This window comes from Podarcis gaigeae, assembly GCF_964106915.1.
Source record: "Podarcis gaigeae genome assembly, chromosome: Z".
In the NCBI taxonomy this organism is placed as follows: Eukaryota; Metazoa; Chordata; class Lepidosauria; order Squamata; family Lacertidae; genus Podarcis; species Podarcis gaigeae.
Genome location: NC_139691.1, coordinates 48,182,910 through 48,210,374, shown reverse-complemented (window position 1 = coordinate 48,210,374; position 27,465 = coordinate 48,182,910). Strand labels below are relative to the sequence as shown.

At 43.3% G+C, this 27,465-nt stretch overlaps 1 protein-coding gene across 5 annotated transcripts in view; it reads left to right on the top strand.

The window, feature by feature from the left end:
• Positions 1 to 14,600, top strand: part of LRCH2 (leucine rich repeats and calponin homology domain containing 2) — a 56,332-nt gene extending 41,732 nt beyond the window's left edge. Inside the window, exons 15-23 of one of the 5 annotated variants that reach the window (XR_014560309.1) lie at positions 1,140 to 1,256; positions 6,689 to 6,733; positions 8,137 to 8,187; positions 8,747 to 8,804; positions 9,745 to 9,854; positions 10,020 to 10,157; positions 10,751 to 10,828; positions 11,625 to 12,068; positions 12,323 to 14,600. Coding sequence is in view for 4 of the 5 variants with exons in the window: in XM_083722819.1 (XP_083578945.1) it covers positions 1,140 to 1,256; positions 6,689 to 6,733; positions 8,137 to 8,187; positions 8,747 to 8,804; positions 9,745 to 9,854; positions 10,020 to 10,157; positions 10,751 to 10,828; positions 11,625 to 11,744 (717 nt within the window). In the remaining variant the exon portion in view is untranslated. The other 4 variants (XM_083722819.1, XM_083722821.1, XM_083722820.1 and 1 more) reach the window with 4 other exon arrangements.
• The last annotated feature ends 12,865 nt before the right edge of the window (positions 14,601 to 27,465 follow it).

Here is a 27,465-nt window from a genome sequence, read left to right as displayed (position 1 = left end):
AAACATGGAAGTTCATAACTACATGCGGCAACCTGGTTGGCATTATTTAGCCATGAGGAGATAGAAAGCTTTCACACATGTGTTTAGCTAAACACAATTTAGCATAATCCCCATAGCATAATGTGGTTAATCTTATGACCATTTATCACTTCTCAGCCTTCTGGCTAAGATCAAGTGTAGCGGTTTATTGAAACAAGCCAGCTTCATGAACCAGAATTTGAAACTGGCTTGTTTGAGTATCCCACAGTTTAATCACAGTTTGTCCATATTCAGATATAATGCTAAACTCTGGTTAATTAAAAATGGAAGCAGAATTGCCACATCAAAAGAGTTGATAGGTAATGGAATATGTTAACCTCAGGGTCACTCAGGTTCATTCATGTAATACAAAATTTTAGTATAAAGCATAGTTTAGTGCTGTGCCTGAATGAGGTAGTTATGTGCATCAGTCTTCAGTATTTTTCACTACATTCTCTTGTATGTCCTGTACCCAACTGCAAGGCTACTTAAATGGAAACATAATGACAATAATTTAGACTAAATGGGAAAATTAGTGGCCACTGTAATATTTTAATAGTCATTTTCTTACTCTACCCTTCTACTTTCCTCTCAGTAACTTTTTACACACGGTACTGTTATCTTAAACAAAAAAGTTGGTACCAAATATAATTCAGTTTCTTGACTGGAAGTAGGAACATCTTCATTGTTCTGATCAGCAAGTTTACAATGCCCTAAGTAAGAAGTAATGAGGGGTGAATCTAGCTGTGCAGCCAGTAAACTCTTCTCTGATTTTCAGAGCTCTTTGTTTAGGACAGGAGTGGGGATCCTCGAGATCAGGGACCATATGTGACTCTCCAAGCCTGTGTAGGAACCTCTGACTTTTGCACGACTGACCTGTAGCCTATTATGCATCTGTTGCCCCAAACCCTACTGGCACGTAGCCACTTGAAGGCGGCCCATGAAAAAATGTGACCTTTGACTGTGAAAAAGGTTCCACATCCCTGGTTTGGGGAGCCCCTACTTATTTTTTCATTGGGGGTGGTTCCAGGATATACCGGTACATAATTTAATCTGAACTGCTTGCTGGAAGGTCAGAGTGGAATTTCTTGTCTTACGAAGCTAGCTATTTCTCCCATCAGTCACTGGAGGATCGGAAGGACCACCCAGATGAGCAACACTGGCCGGACATGCAGCCAGTTATCTGGCAAAATGAGGAGAGGAGGCGGAGCAAGCAAATCAGAAAAGAATATTTCAAGGTATGTTGTTCCTTTATGGTGGTAAATTTGATGCTTAATCTGATTAGCGGCCTGAGTATCTCTACAAAATTAAGATTTATTATATAAAAAAATGAAAGCCTAGGTTAAGGTATCACCCTGGCCATACCTTTTGGCAAGGGACAACTGAAATAGAATTTCCCCCCTCAACAGCATGTTGTTGTTGAATGACAGCTCAAGGTGTCAAATACTAGTTGGTTTTGTGCATTATTTCATGTTGCATGTTTAGCCTGTGAGGGTTGATTTACCGTGAATTAGTGTTTTCCTAGCTTTTCTGTTTTAAGTCAGTAAGCATTTGGAGGATATACAAGGAAAATATCTGTTGTGTCTAGCTGTACTTGCAGACTGAGGTCAAAAGCCTAGATCCACTGAGACCCTTGATTTCCTTACTGAATAAAATGAAAATAAAGAGCAATTTTGCATGGTTGTTACAGGAAGTGCTGAAAACCACTTGTAGCTAAGTGCTGTGTGATTGACATTACTTTGTATAAATTGAGTATGCTGGAAGAAAATCCATTCAGTTAACAAAAATTCTTCCCCCAGACTCCATCCTCTCACTTGAAATTTGGTATAATTTAAAGAGATTGCAACTCTTCACACAAAGTGTTCCTAAATAGCCAATTTCTCACATGCACACAATCTAAATACAAAAACTACTCCTTTTAAAAACAGCTGAAGTTCAGTGTTACTTCAGTGTCAACTTCCATCTTAGTCCATTCAAAGCATATAACAAAAGCCTAATTTGACTTATTTGAACCTCAGACAGTGGTTGATATCAAACTCTCTTTTTTAAAAGTTGATGTAAATTATGGAAGAGAAGAAGAAGAGAAGAGGCTGAAAGCGTGCAAAAAGAGTTTGAGCAGGATTATGTTCTAGGGTCTAGTGATTTCAGTATTACACTGCAAGAAAATGCTCTTGCATGTGGGCGGGGAGGGGGGGTTGCAGTGCTTTTTAGAAAGTCATTAGTTTGCACCAGGCGTCCTATTGGGAAGACCCAGTTTTCCGAGTGCATGTTCTGGAAGTTGGGCAATAGGGGCAGTACAGGATTCCTTTTGGTGTACCGACCTCCCCGCTGCACCAAGGATTCCCTGCCCGAGCTGCTTCAGGTCGTGGTGGATGTTCTCCTGGAGACACCTAGCTTGGTTGTCCTAGGGGATTTTAACATCCATGCCGACACGACCTTACAAGGGGCAGCTCGGGACTTGGTGGAAAGCATGGCCTCCATGGGGCTGTCCCTGAATAAGTCTGGCCCAACCCATAGCCGCGGACATGCCTTGGACCTGGTGTTTACCTCTATGGATGTTGGTGATCTGACACTAAGTAAAAGCGAAACGAAAGAAGTGCCATGGTCAGATCACTTCCTGGTGCAACTGGACTTCTCTGCGACCCATCCCCTCTGCAGGGATGTGGGACCAATTCGGATGGTCCGCCCCCGCCACTTAATGGATCCAAATGGTTTCCAGAGAGTGGTAGGGGATGCTTTATCCCATGTTGATGGCCTTTCAGCTGATTCCCTGGTGGCCCGTTGGAATGTGGAGTTAACCAGGGCTATTGACTGTTTGGCTCCGAAGCGCCCTCTCCGATTGCATGGAGCCCGGAGAGCCCCGTGGTTTTCCACGGATCTGAGGGCAATGAAACAATCGTTGAGATGGCTAGAGCGCCGGTGGTGGATAACTCATTCCGAATCTGACCGGACACAGGTTAGAGCTCAACGTCGAGCCTACCAAGTGGCGAAAGCGACAGCGAAGAAGAATTTCTTCACCGCCTCTATTGCATCTGCAGAAAACAGCAGCAGGAGACTTTTTCAGGTGGTTCACAATTTAGTGGAACCACCTGCAACATCGGGGCCCAGTACGGGCCACATGTTCTCCTGCAATGATTTTGCAAAGTTTTTTGCAGATAAAATCGCTCAGATTCGGGAAGAAGTAGACTCCACCGTGGGAGCAGGGCCGGGGCGGGAGAGTGCTAGAGTTCTGTCTAGTCAAGTTGAGTGGGATCAATTCCAATCTGTTACCTCTGAGGATGTGGACAGGCTGCTTGGACGAGTGAAACCAACCACCTGTCTCCTGGATTCTTGCCCATCCTGGCTTATAAAAGCTAGCCGGGAAGGATTGGGCGATGGGCTTCGTGGGGTGGTGAATGCTTCCCTCCGTGAGGGAGCCTTCCCAGACCCGCTGAAAGAGGCGGTTATTAAACCGCTTCTTAAAAAAACATCTTTAGATGCTGCCACAATGGCCAACTATCGCCCAGTCTCAAATCTTCCATTCTTGGGCAAGGTGATTGAGCGAGCGGTTGCCGAACAACTCCAGGCACGCCTGGAAGAAGCGGACCATTTGGATCCCTTCCAGTCGGGATTCAGGCCTCATCATGGGACTGAAACTGCCTTGGTCGTGCTGGTTGATGATCTCCGGCGGGCTAGGGACAAAGGTGAGAGCTGTTTCCTAGTTCTGCTGGATCTCTCAGCGGCGTTTGATACCATCGACCATAACATCCTTCTAGACAGTCTTGAGGGGCTGGGAGCTGGGGGCACTGTCATACAGTGGTTCCGCTCCTTCCTCCTGGGCCGTGTTCAGAAAGTGGTGTTGGGGGATGAATGTTCAGACCCCTGGGCTCTCACTTGTGGGGTGCCTCAGGGTTCTGTCCTCTCCCCCATGCTTTTCAACATTTACATGCAGCCGCTGGGAGAGATCATCAGGAGGTTTGGGCTGGGTGTTCATCAGTATGCGGATGATACCCAGCTCTACCTCTCTTTTAAATCAGAACCAGTGAGGGCAGTGAAGGTCCTGTGTGAGTGTTTGGAGGCGGTTGGAGGATGGATGGCGGCTAACAGTTTGAGGTTGAATCCTGACAAGACAGAAGTACTGTTTCTGGGGGACAGGAGGCGGGCAGGTGTGGAGGATTTCCTGGTCCTGAATGGGGTAACTGTGCCCCTGAAGGACCAGGTGTGCAGCCTGGGAGTCATTTTGGACTCACAGCTGTCCATGGAGGCACAGGTCAATTCTGTGTCCAGGGCAGCTGTTTACCAGCTCCATCTGGTACGTAGACTGAGACCCTATCTGCCTGCGGACTGTCTCACCAGAGTGGTGCATGCTCTGGTTATCTCCCGCTTGGACTACTGCAATGCACTCTACGTGGGGCTACCTTTGAAGGTGACTCGGAAACTACAACTAATCCAGAACGCGGCAGCTAGACTGGTGACTGGGAGCGGCCGCCGAGACCATATAACACCGGTCTTGAAAGACCTACATTGGCTCCCAGTACGTTTCCGAGCACAATTCAAAGTGTTGGTGCTGACCTTTAAAGCCCTAAACGGCCTCGGTCCAGTATACCTGAAGGAGCGTCTCCACCCCCATCATTCTGCCCGGACGCTGAGGTCCAGCGCCGAGGGCCTTCTGGCGGTTCCCTCATTGCGAGAAGCAAAGCTACAGGGAACCAGGCAGAGGGCCTTCTCGGTAGTGGCGCCCGCCCTGTGGAACGCCCTTCCAGCAGATGTCAAAGCGATAAACAGCTACCTGACATTCAGAAGACATCTGTTCAGGGAAGTTTTTAACGTGTGATATTTTACTGTATTTTTGGTTTTTATGGAAGCCGCCCAGAGTGGCTGGGGAGGCCCAGCCAGATGGGCGGGGTATAAATAATAAATTATTATTATTATTATTATTATTATTATTATTATTATTGCTACATCGGAAAGGCTATAGCTTTGCCTGTCTCCTCACATCCTTCCTCTCCCAGCAACCTAGTAACTTCTCTGTGTATATTTGCAAGGCTGTTATAATTATCAGCAAATCTTCGATATAAATGTGCCTAGTCCTTTACAGGAAGTATCCAGTATTTTCTGTTTGTACTAACCTGCAACCACATCCATGTCTATGTCTTTAATTATTTCCATTACAAAATGAGGCATAGCAATGAGATTAGCTGTTGGAGCAGTGCCTTGCCTTTTATACTGGACTAGGTATTTTAGAATGTCTGCTTAACCATACTCTTCAGCTGTATTCCCATATTGGTACGAGACTCCAAGCACCTGTCTTTCTTCCAGGCTATCTAAAATAAATAAAATTTATACTGATGGCAGGATGGGGAAAATTACTTCTGCTGTTAGGATTTCCCAAATCTTTCAACTTGCTGGCATTTCCCTTTGACTTTGTGTTGAACTCTAGAACCAGAAACACAGCTTAAATTTGAAAGTAAGAGTTCACCACCAGAGGGCACTGCCTGCTTTCTGAGGATAGAAGACTTTCCCTTCGAACCCAGTGGCCATAACTGAGGTTTCTGTGCGAAGCTTCAGGTTGGATTGAAATATAGAATGTCTTTCATTATGAAGCTGACTTTGTCAGATGTTTCACTCATGACGCTTAAAAATTCCGGGATGTACAGTAAGACAAGCGCAATACAGTGTCACACTTCAAAGCAAACTATATTTTAAATCGGTATTTGATATTTGCGGTTAAAATGGTCACATAGCTGCTTCAGAATTCTCCCCCTCCCCAATCCATGCAGCTTCAAAGTTAGGTTCTAAAAAGGGGGCTGTGACCACCATGACAAGGCCTTGCAGGCCATCACCGCTTTTGCCATCACCACCACAAGGCCTTGCAGGCTGCCACTGCTTCTGCCATCCTCAGGCTGCTGCCACTTGTGTCTCCTAGCAGGCATGCTGGCAGTTTGACAGTCTCAGATTATTTGTATGCACTATGACTCATTGCCATACTTTGGATTTTCCTGAATACCACCATTTAGTAACCAAGCCCAAAACCAAAAGTCCTGTCGGGATGCATTTTGGCTTTCCTGCTGTTGAAAGTCACCATGAGGTGATTGATAATATCATCAGTTATCAGTTTAAGACCTTTAAGTAGTAGCAGTTTCCATTTATATATCATGATGTTGATATATCACAATATTGAAAATATTAGGGATAATGGGAGTTGTAGTCTAGCAACACCTGGAAGACCACAAGTTCCCCACCAAACCCTTAAACAGTTTTGTTCCAGAAATAGTAATTTTACAGAAAGTTGCTAAACTAGCTTCCTCAAAATCCAGTTTTGAGTACATCGTGGAGAAGAAACACATACCATGCTGTGGCTTTGTAAAAGACATTTGCAATGTGGAAGGAAGTAAAATATATGTCCTTCAGTTTCTTTTTGCTTAGAACATGCAATATGTTTTGTTGTACTTGAAGATTTAAGCTGGGGATCATTAACCCGTGGGCAGGATTCAGCCCACACAAACACAAGAATTGTCAGTTGCCACCCTAAAATGCCTATGAGACTTTTGACATTGTGGACAGCATGAAAAGGCATGAACTGTGGCCACAGGTCCAGAAGGCAGCAGCACAGCTAAGGAGTGGATTCTGGCAACATAACATAAATGATATGCTATAAATTGCTGTTTAAAACAAACTGTTTGCCTTTCAGTACAAGTCTTCCCGGAAGAGTTCAAGTGGCAATGAAAATGATGAGGTGAGTTAGCACTGTGATAAGAAGCCAACTACATAAGGAATTGGAACTTGTGCTGATCCAGTTCGCTGTAACGTTACTTTAGGCTCATGTACAAAACTTCTGAACCTCTGGGAAGCCGATGCTGCTTGTAAAGATGGAATTCATCCTGTCCTATGTAGGGTACCTTGATGCTTTGTTTCCATGGTGTCAACATGAGCTTCTAAAGTGTTGAGGCTCAGGGTTTAGGGTCTCCCCCACTTTTTTCCCTTATTGCTTCTCTCATTGTCACTGCCATCTCCACTAAGTGATTAACAGTGGCAGTGCATGCTGGTAATGTTAATTTTTTTAGGGGCTGCTCTGTATTAGGCGGCAAATGGGGTAAGGTGCACACTTTTCATTTCTAGCAGTTTTTATTTGAATCAGCTTTGTTGTTTTGAAAGAGGAGGTATTCTGGAATGCAGGGGCCAGTGGGATCTTTGGTTTTCTCAAAACCTTGATTTAAAAAAAATAAATTCTGTGACAAAGTGGTTTTAAAAGGGGGTAAAAAGGAGAGGAAAGCAAGGCAACCAAACACATGCGCGGCAGGAATTGTTTTGCTTCGGGTCTTTGACTGAAATGTTAACTCAAATTGGGCAAAATGTGGTGAAATGGGAAAATGTGATGAACCCAGTCATTGCCTGAATGCAGAAGTGTCCAGGTCATAGTTTCTACTTAGAAGTTCACTGGCAGAATTCCTAGTGCAACTGAATCGTGTGTGTGTGTGTGTGTGTGTGTGTGTGTGTGTGTGTCCCAACTCCCCACTCCCCTCTGTCTTTATACTGTTGAAACTTCCCAAATAACACCTAGTTTTTAATCACTTAAGAAGTTTTTTCACCAGATATGCTGTGTTCTTCAACTTAAGGGGGTTGGTGGAAGTCTCAGGGGCAAACTTCAGTGGGAATTTAGAAAGATTAAGAAACCAGATATCATTTTTTAAAAAAGCTCATACAGACTTCTATATCTGACCATTTAATGACAGTTAATAGCTTTAATGTAGATGTTGACCACACTCCCCAGTGAATACTAGGGCTTCCCATTGTTAGCTTTGTGCTTAGTTCTTTGCTTTCTCCAGCTGGCCATGGCATCCAGTTTGAACTCTCCAGCAGACAGTTTCCTGAGTTCAGCGCCATAAATGCAGTATTAAAAATGGCACACTGTTCTGCTTGCAGAAGGACCAAGGTTCAGAAACTTCCCAAATCCTTCATTGTGAAACTGCTGAGCAGCCATGTCTTACTTGTTGCTGTTATTTTGGTGTGCATACACATGTTTAATCATACATCTATGTGTAAGAATACTCGTATATCATACATGTTCATAATCATGCATTTTTTTATTTAAAAACATATATTTCATTTTATAATTCCATCTTTTTGGTTTCTTTTTAGCAAGACAGTGATAATACTAATGTGTCCCCACAGTCTCCTGTGTCATCTGAGGTACAAGTCTGTTTGTGTCAGTGTGTTTTTCACTACCTGTTAACACCGCTGCATGGAACTCACATGAAATATGCCGTTCTTTGCTAAATTAGAGAATACTGTACAAAGACAGTTCTTTTGAAGAATTAACTGGAGTATATTATACAGTAGCTATAATGTATGACAGAAAAGTAAGCTTCTAACTGCTTAAGGTATATCCCATTTTCATGACCAAAAAATAATAATTATTGAATTAATTATTGATGAATTCATGTTTTAAGTGTTGCTCGTGTTCCAAAGAAAAGATTCTCCTGTATAAGCCCAGTTCATTTCCTTGGGGCTTCCCCTGGCGACAGCCAATGTTTGTTACACATGCAGAGAAGAGAGAAAGGAGTGAGCAATCTTGGTGTAGCATCTCCCAAAATACAGTATTATAATTGAGCTAAATTTTAAAAAAAATTAAACATTTCCCCCTTTCTGTCAAGGAAGACTATGTACTTGCCACATGAAAACAATCTTCTGTGTGACTTTAGTTATGTTTTGGGGCCTTCTGACATCCCCCTTCTCCCCCCACCCCTAGGATTATGAAAGGGCCGATGGCAATTCTCATGGTCCTTTTGGACTGAAGCCCAGATCAGGTAGGCACCATTCCACACATACTGAACATCTAAGGGATGCATGGAAAATAGGTTATTTTGGAGGTGGCAAAAGGATAGAATTGCTCTTATCAGTCTTGCTGTGGATTTCTTAGAAGCTGGGATATATAATTCATATATTTTCACATATGCTGAAATTGCATGAGAAGTCCTTCACAAACTGCTGTAGGAGAATCAAATAGTCACAATAGAAGGTGATTTTTCAGCAGAGAATCATACAGAGGTGGTTAGGGAGGATGTGAATAGTCATATGCAGATTGAACAAAACTAGCAATGGTTATTTGGTTGTATCTAGCTCAGTTGACCCATTAAAATTAGTTGCTGTGGCTTGATGTCCCTGAGTCTGCTTTTAAGCCTGACTTAGTTGGGCACCACCCTGAACCAAAGCAGCCCCCTAAAAAAAGATTATAGACTGGGACCTCTGGATGAGTGGATGGGGGGGGGGGGCTAGATGTGAGTTGAGCCTTGGTGTTGCAGAGCCCTTGCTTTGCAATCTCCTCCTTCACTAGTAAAATGGCTCCCAGGCAGACATATTTCCAAGCCCCACTGTGCGATCTTGGAGAGCTATTTTTGAAGTAGCTAGTCCTGGGCCAGATGGAGTAATGATCTCTCTTGGGACAAAGTAGTTTATATGCTTGTTTGAGCCCAAGTCAGAATCCATTTGCACAACTGGAATTGTATATGCTTCACCACACTGTCAGCAATATGCTTGATTTCTGTTGATTTGCATAAATCCAGAGCGTTCTTCATCCAGGTATCCAACAGAAAGCTATTTTCTGATTCAAGTCATCAAGTGGTACAGGAACGTTTTACTGAGATTAGTTTTAATATCAGTGGCTTTTTGTCTTGCTGGTAGTGACTCTTGTGAACAGTGCAGTTAAGGAAACAAAACCTCCTCAGATTTTCCTCATTCCATTTGCAGCTTTTGGCCGCTCTCGCCAGGACTACAGTGCCGCAGACCCCGGATTCACAATGAGGAGGAAAATGGAGCACTTAAGGGAAGAGAGAGAACAAATAAAGCAGCTGCGCAATGTAATTTTATTCTGTCTGAAATGAATTCCTTGGTTTGCAGAGTTAACGTTCATGTCATTTGAATGTGTTTAGTTAAATAATACACACAGAAAATATGAAACCTGGCTTCTTTTAAAGTGGCCTTGAAATGAGCATTATCCTTATTGTATTCTCTTATTTTCCTAGAATCTAGAGTCGCGATTGAAGGTCAGTTTGCCAGATGACATTGGAGCAGCATTAATGGATGGGGTGGTTCTGTGCCATTTAGCCAATCATATAAGACCTCGATCTGTTGCCAGTATTCATGTCCCATCACCAGCTGTGGTGAGTAAACCATCTATTCTCAAAACAGACATGGCCATTCCCTTTTTTTACATCCCTTCACAATGCATTTATGTAAGCCTCCTTATAACCTTGTGCATTACGATCAGTTGCTTTAAGTGATAATTTAAGACAGATGTTTTCAACCTTTTTGAGTCCATGGCTCCCTTGACCAACTACATTCTTTCTGTGGCTCCCCTGTGGGGCTCAGGAGCCCAGTTACACCACTCCTTGCCTGCAGAGCTGGCAGCCCTCCGAGCAGCCACTGCTGCCGTCCCTGGTCTCTGAGTCGATGCCCCCCCAAAGAGAGGTGCCTCCCAGAGTTTGCCTGCAGAGCTTATAGCCAGGGCTGCTGCAGTAAAAAGCTGTGCAAGCCTTTGGTAGGCAGAGACGCGAGAGGGCATCAGAGAAGGGAGGGAAGGAAAGAGGGACAGCACCCGTGACCATCATTCAAGGTACTCCAGGGTGCTGCTGCACACTGGTTGAAGACCACTGTTTTAAGTGATCAGAGCTTCTGCTATTGTATATTTGTAATGTAAAGCTTCAAGTTCTTTGCAAAAATATGAATAATGACAGCTGTATCTCCCTCTTAACAGCCTAAACTCAGTATGGCAAAGTGCCGAAGAAATGTTGAAAACTTCCTTGATGCTTGCAAAAAACTAGGTGTCCCACAGGTAAAAATGCTGAAATGATTTTCTGATTGACTAACCAGATCAGCTTAGCTTTTGCTAGATCTTTTGGGAAAGGGATGTTGTCATCCCTTTTCCAAAATCTGCCTTCCCAGGACTCTGACCAGTGGTCCATATAGCTCAGTACTTACTTTACTGATTGGCAATGGCTCTCCAGGATTTCACACTGAAGTCTTCCAATCCTACCTGGAAATGCCAGGGGGTGAACCTGGGCCACTGGTCATTTTGCCTGAGACTGATAGGAATTGGGAGTCCAATATCATTTGGAGGGCCACAGGTTTCCCCATCGCACTTGAGCAAACCTCAGCAATAGTGTGGCTTTATAGGTTTGGGGATGACGACCTGTTCAAATGATGAAGAATTTGCTGTTGATTAGTGTAAGCTGGGAAAACTTATTAATAAAACAGACTCATGCAAGATACATTAGTCCAATGCTCCTCAAACGTGGGTCTCAACTGTTGTTGGACTACAACTCCCATCATCCCTGACCACTGGTCCTGCAAGCTAGGGATGATGGGAGTTGTAGTTCAACAACTGCTGGGGGCAGGCCTTTCTTCAAAGTATGAACAATTGTGGGAGGAAGAGGAGGAATGTCTTTATCTTGTTCCAGTAGGAGGAAGGGCTGGAAGGGAAGCCTCCATGGGCTGTATCTGGGTGTGGACCAGAGGTTCCCAATCCCTGAGGAAGTAGGACATTTGAGTAAATTGCTATTCTGGAAAGTTAGGATGTCTGTGGGCATTAACAGCAACAAACCATACTGAAAAGTCATTTTCTTTCCTAGGAAAGACTTTGCCTGCCCCATCACATTTTGGAAGAAAGGGGCCTTGTGAAAGTTGGAGTTACTGTTCAAGCTCTTCTTGAAATACCTTCATCTAAAGCATCACAGCTTTCCTGCCTGTAACAGGACACTCAGAGAACCAACTTGTTGCCATGATGTGTGTTGATGTGGATTGATTCCAGTTCAGCTTCCTTCAGAGGAACACCCTAAGCCATCAGAAGTGATTGCAGGCCAGATATTGTACAGGTGAAACTCGAAAAATTAGAATATTGTGGAAAAGTTCATTTGTTTCAGTAATTCAACTTAAAAGGTGAGACTAATATATGAGATAGACTCATGACATGCAAAGCGAGATCTGTCAAGCCTTTATTATAATTGTGATGATTATGGTGTACAGCTGATGAAAACCCCAAATTAACAATCTCAGAAATTAAATATTGTGAAAAGGTGCAGTAGCTATTCAATCCATAGCACCTGCAATGGGTTCCTGAGCCTTTAAATGGTCTCTCAGTCTGGTTCAGTAGGAAGCACAATCATAAGGAAGGCTGCTGACCTGACAGTTGTGCAGAAAGCCATCATTGAGACTCTCCATAAGGAGAGGTAATTGCAGAAGAAGTTGGATGTTCCCAAAGTGCTGTATTGAAGCACATTAATGGAAAGTTATGCGAAAGGGGAAAGTGTGGAAGAAAAAGATGCACAAGCAGCAGGGATGACCGCAACCTGGAGAGGATTGTCAAGAAAAGACCATTCAAACGTGTTGGGGACTTTCACAAGGAGTGGACTGAGGCTGGAGTTAGTGCATCAAGAGCCACCACACACAGACGGATCCTGGAGATGGGCTTCAAATGTCGTATTCCTCTTGTCAAGCCGCTCCTGAACAAGAAACAACGTCAGAAGCGTCTTACCTGGGCTAAAGAAAAAAAGAACTGGTCTGTTGCTCAGTGGTCCCAAGTCCTCTTTTCTGATGAGAACAACTTTTGCATCTCATTTGGAAACCAAGGACCCAGAGTCTGGAGGAAGAATGGGGAGGCACACAATGCCAGATGCTTGAAGTGCAGTGTGAAGTTTCCACAGTCTGTGTTGATTTGGGGAGCCATGTCATCAGCTGGTGTTGGTCCACTGTGCTTCATTAAGTCCAGGGTCAACGCAACCGTCTACCAGGAGATTTTGGAGCACTTCATACTTCCTTCCGCAGACGAGCTTTATGGGGATACTGACTTCATTTTCCAGCAGGTCTTGGCACCTGCCCACACTGCCAAAAGTACCAAAACCTGGTTCAGTGCCCATTGTCCATGGGATTACTGTGCTTGATTGGCCAGCAAACTCGCCTGACTTGAACCCCATAGAGAAAGATGAGAGACATGAGGCCGAGCAATGCAGAAGTGCTGAAGGCTGCTATTGAAGCTTCCTGGTCTTCCATAACACCTCAGCAGTGCCACAGGCTGATAGCATCCATGCCACGCCGCATTGAGGCAGTAATTGATGCAAAAGGGGCCCAAACCAAGTACTGAGTACATATGCATGCTTCTACTTCTCAGAGGTCCAATATTGCTCTATTTGCAATCCTTGTTTTGCTGATTTCATTTAATATTCTAATTTTCTGAGATTGTTAATTTGGGGTTTTCCTCAGCTGTATGCCATAATCATCACAATTATAACAAATAAAGGCTTGACATTATCTCGCTTTGTGAGTCTATCTCATATATTAGTTTCACCTTTTAAGTTGAATTACTGAAATAAATGAACTTTTCCAAGATATTCTAATTTTTTGAGTTTCACCTGTAGACCACGCCTTACTTTAAACATATGTTTATGTTAAACTGACACTTTTCCAGTATGGTAAAGAATTGTACTGCTTGCTTGCTTAATCCAGAGCTATAAGGGATTTTGAGTTTATCAAAATCTCTTTTTCAAGGTAGTACACATTCTGAGTTCTCTTATTAATATTTCATTATTTCTTTTTCCTATTTTATGCTACACTGTGTTAGGCTGTCTCCTAGGTTTGCTGCACACGTTTTATAATAAACAAGAAACATAGAGCTTTGGAGATTTTTATATGGCAAAGAGTCCCAACCCGTTGCTGGTTCTTTGTCATGGATGCATTTTGAAAAATGTGCAATGCTGTCTTGCATATATTATGGCTTTAGTGTGTGCATTATGGGGCCACGCTAAAAATATAATATGCATAGCAGCTCTTAATCACATTTCCATTAAAAGAAGTCTAAAATTATTTTATGTACATTTTTTTCAACAACAACAACAAAAGAATCACTGCAGCATGGTGTGAGAAATCTGGATGATAAATCATGTGATGCATTTTTTCCAGTTCCCAGAAGATTGTGTCCCTAATTTCTTGCACTTCTTGCTGTTGTACCATCTCCCGTATTTTAGTTGGGCGGATGATGATGATGATGTTGATATTGATGATATTGATGATGGTGGTGGCAGAATAAGATACAGTATAAAGGACAAGTTTTATGTGGGTTTTTCAGTATTCTAGGTTGGTGCCAAAATATTTTTTTTCAGTTGTACTGTAGATTGTTTACATGTGAAGTGCCTGTGATAACTCTTTTACTAGTCTTAAACTTCTTTGCAATTTCTTTGTGTCTCAATAGATGCAATGTGTATTTTTGAATATTAGGTTTTTGTAAGATTGGTAACGTAAAGTTTAAAGGACTAACATCTGAGTGTTGGATGTTCTTCAGTTTGCACAGTTTGAATTTATTAGGTTTGGTTTTCTAAAGAAAAAAAATGTAAATATGCTTTTATTTATCCTATTTAATTTGATACTTAATCATTTTTTCAATGTATTGTTGGACAATGGATGCCACTTTCTTTAAATTATTTTCATTGTCTGACACTTAACAGTGACATATGGCGTGATTTAAATGGGAGTCGTACAGAAGCTTATGAGTTAAGGATGTTGAGGTAAAACTGCCAAATAAATAAATCTCAGGTTTATATTGTGACTTGTCAGGACTTTACATCTTGCTCCTGACTTCTGTTACTACGGAGTAGTGAAACTGAGCCCTAAAGAAGCTCTATTTTGCAATATTTACAAAAGCGTTGGGCAGCTGGCTGGTTCAGGGCATTGAGCTGTTCCCTCTGCACTGTGTGGTCAGTAATCCTAAAGCTGCAAATCAGGTTTGTTTGTTTGTTTGTTTGCTTGCTTGCTTGCTTGTGAGGGGCAAGGAGAGATTCCTGTCCCCCCATGTTATTTGCTGTTCTCCCTTTCCCTCTATTTCTCTTGTAACAAAAGTGTTGAGTTGGGGGAAAGAACAGCTGTTGGGCACAGAGTGAAAAGGAGGAAGGGGATTGCTACATCCTGGCAGCAGCAATGCATGGTCATGCATCATAATGCAAGATGGTAGCTCCTCTTTTCCTGTACAGCCCCCCCACTACCCCTTTGTACTAGAGCCACAGTTCATGCAGCAGGTCCATTATGACACCACACACCCCGGCTAGTAAAAGATTGCACCTCTTATAATCAGTCCATCTGTATCTCTACTCCCCATCGTTTTAGAAGCTATTCTGTGCCCTATTTACAGGCCTTGGAGACAAATCCATCAGTGCCACAATGGGTGTTCCCGTAACTTTCCCCCTTTTGCTCTACAGTGTGATGAGAATGGTAGAAATGAGATAAATTACCATGTCTTTGAAATTAACCTTTCATTTAATTACTTCACTGTACAGTGGAAGAGTCCCAACCCATTGCTGATTCTTTGTTATGTATGGATTTTTGCGTCGAGCTGCGGACATAATTCGTCCTGGAGGCTCGTCCGCAACTCAAAGCGTTCACATCCAGAAGCACAGCGTTTGCACACATGCACAGTGCGATTTAGCACTTCTGCACATGCTCAAGCGGCAAAACCCAGAAGTAACTGTTCTGGTACTTCCGGGTTGCCACAGGACGCAACTTGAAAAGACGTAACCTGAAGCAGACGCAACATGAGGTATGACTGTATACATTTATTTAATTAAATGGAAAAAGTCAGACTCTTTTCTCATTTTTGAGCTGTGTGTCTGCAATTTTCAAATAAACCAAATTCTTCTTCCTTGGCCAAATGATAAAACATATTTCTTTGTTCTTAACTCTCCACTACCCAAGGAACTCCCTGTTGAATTGCTGTTGGCTGCAGTACCACATAATAGTTACTGGGTTAAATTTGTAGTGTGGGGCAAAAGGGGTACAGGGGGGTCTTGAATGCTTTCACAACATATGTGCAAAGTGAACTTTGTGACTAGCTGCTTTTTCTTCCTCCCTTCAAGTCTGTGTTGTGAGCCTAAGGCAGGCCTTGTAGATGGCATCCTTGAGCCAAATAAAAAGCACACTAAACTGTTTCATGAAGCTTTTAAATAGAGCATGATTTGTTGTAGATTAGACCTTTCCTTTCACAATTTTCCCCATAATTGTATTTTTAGTTAATGTTAGCTTTGAAAACCTTTTAAGGTTTAATTTCAGTCTGTTACAAGAAAGAAAAGATAAATATCATTTTTGTAGATTTTGTGAAATATAAAATCACCTTAGCGCAGTTTAATAGAAAAAGCTGGTGTGATGTTGGGTGCAGTTGGATGCAGAATGAGCCCAGACCTCAAGAGTTTTAGGCATTCCACCATGCAGCACTCAAACACCACAATGTACAAAAGTGGATTCTGTTTTGAGATGTCACAGCTCACTCCTCCTCCTCCTCCTCCTCTCACTCCTATCCTTTCTCTTGTTCTTGAAAGTGTTTATTCTCTTTTGTTCTTCATTACAAATAAATAAAATTCAGGCCCTTGTCCTTCAGATGGTGATTTGTATACCCAGGCTGTAAGTCAAACAACTAGTGACATTCCTCTTGGTTTCAAAAATGGCTTGGTTTGAAGTGGGGGACGAGAGTCTCAGTCACTGTATTAATGTGGAGTTTTGGGTCCTAGCCTAGAATATTAACCCCCTTTTCATAAGCAAACCAAGCAATACATCTAAGCCCATTACTTTTGTGGAGCTCTAACTTCTCCAGGATTCTCATTTTGCTCATTTGCCAAAAATTGGCATGCTGCAAAATTCTGCACGTTAAAGGTTCAGAGTGCACTGTGGTCTAAATAATAAGATAATGGTAGGTGTGGCCATTTTTATTCTTAAGGAGGACATTTTTACCATTTCCCCAATAAGAGCAAACCTCCTTGCTTCCAACATGCACAATTGTGCACTTCTGAACACAAAAACCTCCACTGACAGAATCTTTGAACAAGCACAGTCTTGAATTCATCTTTCACGTGACTGAATAAAACTTGAATGCTGTTTCTCACAGTTAAATCACCTCCATAATAGTATTAGTATCGTGCCTTGAAAAAGGTGTTGCAGGTTGGGAACCTTTGGTCCTTTGGATGCTGCTGAACAACAACTCCCATCATCTCTGTCCAGCACTATCAAGAGGCCCAAAGTTTTCTCATACCTGGTCTACAGAGTAAGCCATTGGAATATACAAAAACAGTGTTAAGAGACAGCTAGAGCATTTTCTACTACAGTATTTCTCAAACTTGGGCCCCCAGGTGTTGTTGGACTACAATTCCCATCATCCCTGGCTTGCAGGACCAGTGGTTAGGGATGATGGGAGTTGTAGTCCAACAACACCTGGGGGTTGAGAAACTGTTCTACTGCATACTTAAACCAGTGTCAAAGTAGTTTGATCTTTCCTCAAAGTAAGAATGTTAGTATTGGGAGGACACTTGTTGTTTAGTCGTTTAGTCGTGTTTGACTCTTCATGACCCCCTGGACCAGAGCACGCCAGGCACTCCTGTCTTCCACTGCCTCCTGCAGTTTGGTCAGACTCATGTTTGTAGCTTCGAGAACAGTGTCCAACCATCTCGTCCTCTGTCATCCCCTTCTCCTTGTGCCCTCCATCTTTCCCAACATCAGGGTCTTTTCCAGGGAGTCTTCTCATGAGGGGGCCAAAGTATTGGAGCCTCAGCTTCAGGATCTGTCCTTCCTGCGAGCACTCAGGGCTGATTTCCTTAAGAATGGATACATTTAATCTTCTTGCAGTCCATGGGACTCTCAAGAGTCTCCTCCAGCACCATAATTCAAAAGCATCAATTCTTCGGTGATCAGCCTTTTTATGGTCCAGCTCTCACTTCCATACATTACTACTGGGAAAACCATGGTTTTTACTATACGGACCTTTGTTGGCAAGGTGATGTCTCTGGGAGGACACTAGGAATTGCTAAAATATCACTCCCTCCCCACTTGTCAATCTTGGGCCTGGCTGACATAATTAGATTATGCCATTAAACTAGATTCATAGTAACTGTGAAGCCACTCCTAATTGGTGAACAATAAATTATATATCAATGTCTGTTTTCTGATGCACCCACCAGCATTTAACACAGGTATACAGAAAACCTGTAAAATATACTTGGTATTGTACATGGGGGTAGGAGCATTACACGCTCTGTAAGTTCCCCATCCCATTTGTTTTGCATTAAAATGCAATTAACAGGTTTTATTGAAGTATATTAAAATAAATATTTGGTATGCCTATACCTATTTATTGTTCCTTCATTTGGAAAGTTCTTTTTGTAGGTGTTGAGATCTTTTATTAATTTTTAAATGATGAAATTTCACTCTAACATAAAGATGTTCTGTCTTCCAACAAGGACTAAAATATGTGCAAAATCTATAGATATGTAAAGGACACACACACACCCGGGCTGCCAAAATGACAAAATTGTAGTGTTTTAATTTATGAGAGAGGTTGTACATTATTTTCTTGTACTACTTTATAATTCACCAAGCACAGCAATTCTTACACGAACCTGTTTTTTCTGTTCATGGAACACAGGTTTAATCATTCTCCTGGGGCTGCCTTTTGCAGACAAATTAGTCTCCATTTGATGCTTCCCAATAACTCATGTGTGCATAGAATACTTACTTTGTAATGTCCTGCGATCTCCAGGGATTCAGGCTCTGCTAATTTCTTGGCGGGGGTGGGTGTAAAAAATGAACTGTCACAAACCTACAAAAATTGGCGAGGTGAAGCAGCAACTGGATTTGCTAAGATCCATTTCATACACGACATTCTCCATATGAATGTGTTCCTGTTCAAACCAAATTCTCAGTGTGGTGGCACTTTTAACCTACAAACCACTGAGTTCATTTGTGTTACTGAAACCCATTCAGTGTTGTAGGAAGAATGGCAGACTTACTGCACTGTGCTGCTACCACGGTTTGAGATGTGAGTGTTACACATTCTGCAAAAGAGACTGGGGTGTTGGGCTGTGATGGAATTAATGGGAAGAAGTGCAAACTCTTGCATACTCTGTAGAACTAAGACAAAATAATGGGACGAGGTGGTTGGGGGGGGGTGCTTATTTTTAAATATTGAATCTACTACTTGGTCAGTATTCATTTATTTTGTATCTTCCCTTCAACTTTAGCCAAATCAACATAGCTGCTTAAGTGTAAATGTGTGCAAAACTGAGTACAACTTCAGCAAAGTAGTGAGAAGCGGTCAGGGACTATACTTTTTTCCTCTGTGTGTGTATCTATATATTTCAATATCCATTTGGTGTTGCATTTTAATTTACTTTGTGTTCATGTTCTGTAAGATGCTTCACCGCCCCATTCATCTTCTTGTACATGACTCTTCCAACACTTGCTTTTTTTCCAGGACTACTTTATTGCTAGAGCTTCCAACAAGTGTATGTTCATTGAAAATAGTCCTGTTTTTGTTTTCTTCTGTAAATAGTTTTCTATTGGAATCAGCATGAAAAAGACCCACGTGTCCAAAACTGATGTACATAATCTATGTATAAAATGCAAACTCTTTCATAATCCTTGTGTAGTCAAATGTGTGTTTTGTTCTTCTATCATTAATGGTCAGCAGCTGCCTAGTAAGGAGCCTGACTTTTGACTGGTTGCATTTTCATTATGGCTGTGTGCTCTTGTGCGATTGTTTTTCCATATATAAAAAAAGTGGATAAGGTACGTGTTTGGGTGGCTTGAGTACTTATCAGTTTGGAAGTAAAACTCCCTAAATAAAGGAGAAGTTTCACCACTTTCGGCATTACCTAAGTCTGCAAAAGGAGTACAGTAAGCCCATAGTTTACACACATGTAACTTGTGCGCATTCAACTTCATGCACTTGACAAACAAACAAACAAATAAATGAGGATGGAAAGGGGGCAGGCATCTGGGGAAAAGGACAGGCAGTCCCATCTGTCATTGAACCCATACTGGCATCACTCCCCCCCCCCCGCCCCAATCCTTTGTCAGTTGGCAAGGCTAAAGGAATGGGGGGCATCAAAAGAGAATCCTTAAGTGACTCATTTTCAGGAGAGACTTTCACATTGGAAAGCCTTTTCATTTGCTGGAAGGGGCAGGGAGGCAGTCATAGCTACATCTGCTTCCCAGTCTGAGCTGCACTGAATTTTTCCACTGTTTCATTTAAGCAGCTCTTGCCTTCAAGCCCCTGAGACCAGAAGAAGAAGAACTTGCGAGCAGATGTTGAACCTTGCAGTGTTCAGTCTCTGTGCATGAGGGTGGATGAGCAGAGACATCTTTTCCCAAATAGCACAAAGTATCTTCGCTCACAAGCAGGACAGTTGGGAAGATGACCGCCAGGCAGTTAAACTCGCTCCTGCCCAAATAATTTACTCATGTATTTCACCATTCTGCTCAAATGTTATTCAGGATAAAAGTGCAATTACACTTACTGATGCTGGGTGACAGTATGGTAGATTGATCAGGAGCATGTGCCCATAAACTTGGTGGCAAAGGTGGGTGTTGAAGAGGGACTGGAAGTATTGGCTGAAGGGCGAGGGAATGGCTTGTTGCTGCTCAGCTGTTGCTGAATTCCAGCTTCCCTCATCCCTGACCATTGACTGTGCTGGAGCTGTGCTGGAGTCCAACAACATGAGGCCAAAGGTTCCCCATCTCTCTATTTATTGCCTCAGGCACAAAAATGTCTTGGTACATGTGTTGTGCAACCACAACCATGATGGATTTTTTTTCCTTTTAAAAAATTAGTTGTATGCTGCCTTTTGGCCCTAAAAATCCCCCCTCCCCAAACATTGTAGTCAAGCCTGTAGAAATTCAGTAATGCAGGAAAAAATGGCCACAGCTTAAATGTGAGTGAAATTTGTAAATAGCTTGGAGGGAGTTTTGTCTGTGTGTTTGCAATCAAGTGCTACATAAATTTTATCAAATAATAATAATAAATCTCAAGCCAAACTGAAAAGGTGAAGCTCGCCATCCTGAGGTCCCCTAGATACTTTGGATTACATCTTCCAACAGGCCCATTAGTTGCTACAATGCAAAACATCTGGAGGACACCAAGTTGGTGAAGGCTATTCTAGGAGAAAGTTCTGCAACTTAGTGCCACAGTAGAGAAGACCCTGCTCTATGTCCCAACCAAGTGACCTGAGGATGATGGGAAGGCTACTGATATTGGGCAAAGCCAGCAGGCAGGACTGAAATACATGTCAACATTCTACTTATCTGGACAAAAATGTCACTAAAAATTGTGCAGACAGTTCCAAAGTGTGGGTGCTGCCACACTGTGAGGAGTGGATTTTCAGGTGACCATAAGGACCGGCTCCTCCTAGAGTTATGCATGAAATGTAAGTGATGGCCATCTAGATGACATCCAGGCTGTCAGGGGAAAGGCATTAGAATGAGTGTTAGCAATATTTTTCCAATTGAGGGCTTACATTCCCATGGGTGTAGTCTGTGGAGGGGTATATACCAGCAATGAGCAGAACTGGAGTTGACACATTTCCTCTTCCTGCTGCCCATCCCCACCCCCACCCCCAATCCCTACCTGAAATTAGGCAGCAGGCTGAGGGCTGCATTCCCTTCTGGGCAACCTCTTGATGACACCATGCCAGAGGCAAAAGTGAGTGGAGCAGCTATGGTAAGTCTTAACTTAGTACAATGTGCTGGATACATTGACATCCATCCATCTGGGCAAGCATTATCAGAGGCCAAAGAGACATTCCAAAAATACTTGACAGGAGCAAGCCCACAATAAATCACCCAGAGTACATGAAGTTAACACTTTATTAGAAGAAACAGAATCTGCTCGGGAGTGCCAGGCTTAATGACCACAGCAACTCTTTGGTAAGTCTTGCTCCTATGAGGCAGTTGCAGAGACTAAAGGTTCCCACCTTCCGACAACTGCCTATGTCCCCTCTCCTAGGTTTCCCCAAGCAATCCTAGACTACACTAGCATGCCTGCTTTTGCTCCTCCCACTTCATGCCTCTCCTTGTCCTGGGAGACCAGCAGGGAGAGGAGCTTGTTGCAGCAGGAAGGGGAGACACACATGACTGCACCAGCCTGACTCATTTCTGCCTCTTGGCCTCCCACTTTTCTGCTTCTGGACTGCTCTCTGCCACAGACGTTCTGCTCACTAAGCCCTGTTACTCCTTCAGCATCGAACACAACCTCCCAGTCTTCTCCCTTTGACCACTCATCGTCCCACCACCACTCCCCAGGCTCTGAGCCTTCCTTGGGGGTTCCCCAGCTGGTGCATCCCACCATTCCTCTGCGTCCAAATGATCCATAGCAACACTTGAGCACATGTGAAGCAGGGCCAGTGAGAGGTGTAGCCTGGGGAGATTTCTGATGGTTAGACAGGTCTGGAGTCCTGCATTTGGCCCCATGTCAAAAGTTCTTCATCCTGGTATAAAATGGCAAATGCTGCTCTGCTTAAATGGTGGTGTGCACTGGCTTAGATGCATGATTAAACATCTTTCAGTAGATAATAGTAAAAACAGCTAAACAGAAGCACTTTTTTCTGAGGCATTGATGCTGCTGGTTGTTGTTTTAGTTTTGTACATATATTGCAGCAGAATGCACAAATCAACAGTCCACTATGACTTCTGCTTGAAATAATAACAAACCTTAAGGTTTATTACTCCCAGCAAACAAAGCCATTCTGAGTACAACCTCGCGTGCAGCCATCATGGACTTCTGAGGTCCAACACTAACACTAACTGAAGCAGCAGCAGCAGGAAGGAAGCAAAGCCCAGGGTAGCAAGCAAGTGAGAAAACAATAAAGGCACATTTTAAAAGCATCCAGGACAGATGCAGCCTGGGAAAGATCTCTGCTTAAAAGCAAGAACACAACAGAGATGATGTGCACTCAATATTTAACAGGAAAGAATTCCAAAGGCTATGCGCCATGACACTAAATACCTGATTCCTGTTGCAACATCTGCATTGTGTTGTGTATGATGTGGTATTGTTTTTGACTGTTATTTTTCTTCTTTCTTTTATTTCTTTTAGGTGGTAGTTTATTGTATCCCCATAGAATTTAAATTGCAATACAGTCATACCTCGGGATAAATAAGCTTCAGGTTGAGCGCTTTCGGGTTGTGCTCTGCGGCGACCCAGAAGTAACGGGTTTCACCACTTGCGCATGCGCAGTCAAAATGAAGTCATGTGCATGCGCGAAAGCGGCAAAGTGCAACCCGTGCACCCGTAGATGCGCTGTCGCTTCTTACGTTCTGTTCAGGATGCGAATGGGGCTCCGGAATGGATACTGCTGTATGATAAAACACAACAGAAGAAATACAAATAAAATTCAGTTAAAATCAATATGGATATTTAATGTGATGGATGCGTCATCTCATCTTCAATCACACAGCCCAAGCCACGCCGTAGACTACCTTGAATGAAACGCATGGACTGGCGGCCCACAAACCACACTTTGTGAACCCTTGGCTTATAGATTAGGGCAATAAATGTCTCTTCTACACTGTCCCTGCTGAAACCTTCCTGTGTCCTGCCTCGTGTTCAGGAGTCAGCTGATGGTGGTAGTCCACAACTTGGTAGGCAGTGAGCAGCTGAGATGGTGGCTCACCCTTTGAGAGAGAACTACTACCCAGCCAAGAGGAACTTCATGGCTTGAGCAAGGAACTAACAATCATGGATCTCTCTCTTGCCAGGGCTGCAGCCACTGCAGCATGCTGCCACCTCAATTCCTTTGCATCTTGGGAATTTGGGAAAGGGGCAGTGTAGTTCCAAGAGTAATGGGGAGGTAGACAGAGCATAGATGGATGTTGGCATAGATGCCAGATCAGACCATTGTGGTCTATGCTGACCACATTGGCAGAAAAGAATGGGCTTTTCTAATACCTGCTATCTTATTCTTCTGACTGGAAATGCTGGGGACCTCCACAATCTAGGACCTCCACAATCTAGGACCTCCACAATGCATTGCTGGTGCATTGTTACTGATTTGTGGCCATATCAAGGGTGGGGGACCTTTCTCAGCCCAAAGACCATATTCCTTCATGAGAAATCTTCCACGAGACACATTTTAAATGTCACATATGGTTTCCTAGAACAGGGCTTGCCAACATGGTGCCCATGCTTGTGAAAGCCTTCATCGACAACTCCAGGCAGGGCCCCAGACTCTGAACTTACATTTTTAAAAAGAAAGTTTCTAGCCTTCCTAGAAAGAAAGTTATGAAGCAAAATGTGCAGGTATCCTATGCTAGTTCTATGAAAAGAGCTAGTCTTGCTGCTACCCCTCCCCTATTAATGTTTTTAGCCAAAGTCCGAGCTAGGATTTGTAAGTGAGCTGTTTGAATACCAAACAATAAGAATCCCTGGTGTTCTAAGAGCTGCTGTTTTCCTGCAATAAAGAGAAGAGTGAGGTGTGGCCACCTTACATATTTTTCCTGGTACTGGGAAATGCTCCCAGTTCACTGAAAACAATACCGTCTGTCTGTCTGTCTGTCTGTCTGTCTGTCTGTACTTCTGTGCAATCAATATTGTGTGATCTCCACAATCAGGACCAAGAGAACACACCTTGAAAGGTCCTAGAATGGATAATTAAACAGCATGGGTTTCTCAAAAACACGTCATGCAAGACTAAGCTTTCTTCTTTTGGCAGAACTTGGTGGATCAGAGGAATGCTGCAGATGTCGCATATCTTGGTTTCAGCAAGGCTTTCAGCAAAGTTCTCCATGACATTCTTGTGGAGAATCTGGTAACATTGAGGCTGGACAATGTTACTGTTAGGTGGATTTGTAGCTGGAAAGATGTGATGTGGATGCCATGGGGTCTGTCCTGGGCCTGGTGTTTTCCTCCCAACATCTTTATAAATGATTTGGATGAAGGAATAGAGGGGATACTCTGTTTACACGAAATTGGGAGGAGTAACTAAAACATCAGAAGATTGAATCAGGGTTCCAGATGATCTTAATAGACTGGAGAACTGTGCCAAAAATAACAAAATGAATTTCAATAGGAACAAATGTAAGGAAAAACCAGACAGATACACAAATAGAGCATGGGGGACACCTGGCTTGACAGAAGTATATAATAAAAGGGTCTGAAGGTCTTAGTAGACCACAAGCTTAACATGAGTCAACAGTGTGATGCAGCAGCAAAAAAAGGTAATGCGATTCTCAGCTGCATCAACAGAACTATACTGTCCAACTTAAGAGAAGTTATATTACCATTCTATTCTGCCTTGATCAGACACCCACCATTTTTTAAAAAATGGTTCTTTTGATACCTCCTGTTTTAAAAGGCAGAAGAATCTAGACTGGGGCAGTTAATGAAATGCCCTGCAGATATTTCTGGACTGAAACTCCCATCTTCCCTGACCCTTGGTGATATGGCCGAGGCTAATGGGAACTGGAGGGCACCAAATTCTGGAAGGCTGACATGGATAATCTTGTGCTTGATGGGACAAATAGTTCAAGATAGAGCAACTTATCCCCCCCCCCCAAAAAAGTCTAATCCAATTCTTCTAGCTTTGGGGGAAAGGAACAAGTGATTCCATTGCCCCCCCTACCTTTTCTAAAAAGCTTGCATTCCAACCCCAGTTGCTTTTTCCATTAGTGACAACATTTTGGGATAGTCTGGTGGGACAGGCTTCAGCACAGCAAGGAGTGGTTCAGCTTTCAAGAGTACTGAAAGGTTCTTTCCAGTGTTTAATGTTTAATGGTACAAAGCTGCATATCCATAGAGGGGAAATCCCAGCTGGCTTCCATAAAGGTCTTTGGCCTCTTCTTTTGTTGGAGGAGAAAGGGAAGAGCTAAAAACAGCCACACTTTTATCCTTGTGCTGTTTCACCGAGTTCATCAGTGGCTGAGCATTCTGAGCTGTGGCGTGGAGGGGGTTGCAACAGGAAGAGCATCAGTTCTACTGCTCATGGGTGTGGCTGTGAGTCAGGGATGCTCTGTTGCTCTAGCGGTCAGGTCAGTTTCCATGAGAGCAGCTCGAAGTTATGACCACAAACCTTGAAAACATGGCCTCCACGTTCTGGGCTGGGGCTTTGAGAAGCATTGGCTGCCCTCACCTTGTCTAGTTGGCCAATCCAAGCCGTTTCCCAGGATTGTGTCCGCTGCGACATGCTGACAGCTTCTAGGAGCCCCAGGTGAGAGCTGAGTGCAGGGATGAACTACCCCAGAAAGAGCACCATGAGTCCCCCACCAGAGGTACTACCCTTCTCCTAGCACCCCATGCACCACTAACCTCCTGTACAAAGGTAAGATTTACATTTCTTGCTTCTCCCACCTTTGCCTCTGGTCCTGCCCACCACTGGCATATGGTTCCTGCAAAGGGAACAAGACCCTCAGGCTGCGAAAGGTTCCAAACACTTTGCACATGCAGCTGAAGAGTCTTGTCATTGTAGATCATGTCAGAGAACCAGCAGGAGAGCAACATTTGTACATGGGTGTTTCAGATCCAAGTGGTTTTAAGAGGATCTCAGGGTTGTTGTGCTGCTCAGATAGGCAGGTGTGCGCACAGACACACATGTGCATGCACAGGCATGGACTTAAGCATTGGTGCAAGCTCTGAAAGAGTTCTCTGAACATGCACCTCATGACACAGGTCCTCTCCAAGAGACATTGTACAGCACATCTTTTCAGAGCTGCAGCCTCTGCGAGCTTTGTGCCAAGATCAATATTCATTTTCTCACCTCCAATGCTCCTGCTATCAGGGGCAGCAGTTACTTGAGACTTGACACTGAAATTGTTGTTCAAATAATCTGTGCAATGAGCAAGATAGCATGTTAACACGGGGGCAGTGCCAAAAACATTTCTGCAAGAAAGCTAATCAGGGAAGCCCCTTTTCAGCTGAACAGAAAAGAGTCCTGTTCTACATCTGTGCCACAGTGAACCCAACCTAGATCTGTCCTTCCGAGGAGAAGGTAGAATGTGCAGTCTCTTTGCAACAACACAGCATGTGCCTTCACACATGAGCAACACTTTTTGCAAGGGTGGGGAACCTGTGGCCATTCAGATGATATTAGAGTACTACTCCCATAACCCCTGATGATTAGCGATGCTCACAGGTGCTGATGGAAATTGGAGTCCAATGCTATCAGGAAAACCACAGCCTCCACCCCCAATTAGTTAGATAAGTTCCCTTGAGAGTGCTGAAAAAATAGGGCCGCTTTCAGTTCTTTTAAAAAATTGAACCTAAGCAGCCCCTTAGCAGTTAACTGTCCTATTTCTTCCCTGACTTCTCCACCTGGCTAATGCATGGGTTTGATTTAAGAAAGTGCGGAAATATAGGGAAGCACAGCTCTGGGACTCTTTCCAGAGCAGGAATGTGATAGCAACATCCACTGGGGCACCAGGGTAACAGACGAGCCCACCTTGCAAAGGAATGAGGTGAGAATGAGACTTTCAGGTCTCATCATTGCTTGTGACAGATTAGCATATGGGAGGTTGGGGAATGAGGAGAAGAATCAAGCAGAGGTTAGATTTGTATATCCTTTTCTTTGTTGGGGTTTCTGCTTCATGTGTCTTTGCAAGATTTTTGGTCTTTCTTTAGCCTTTAATAGCTAAAGGTCGCATTTCTGCTAACTGGATATATTTTTTAATAGAGACACATTT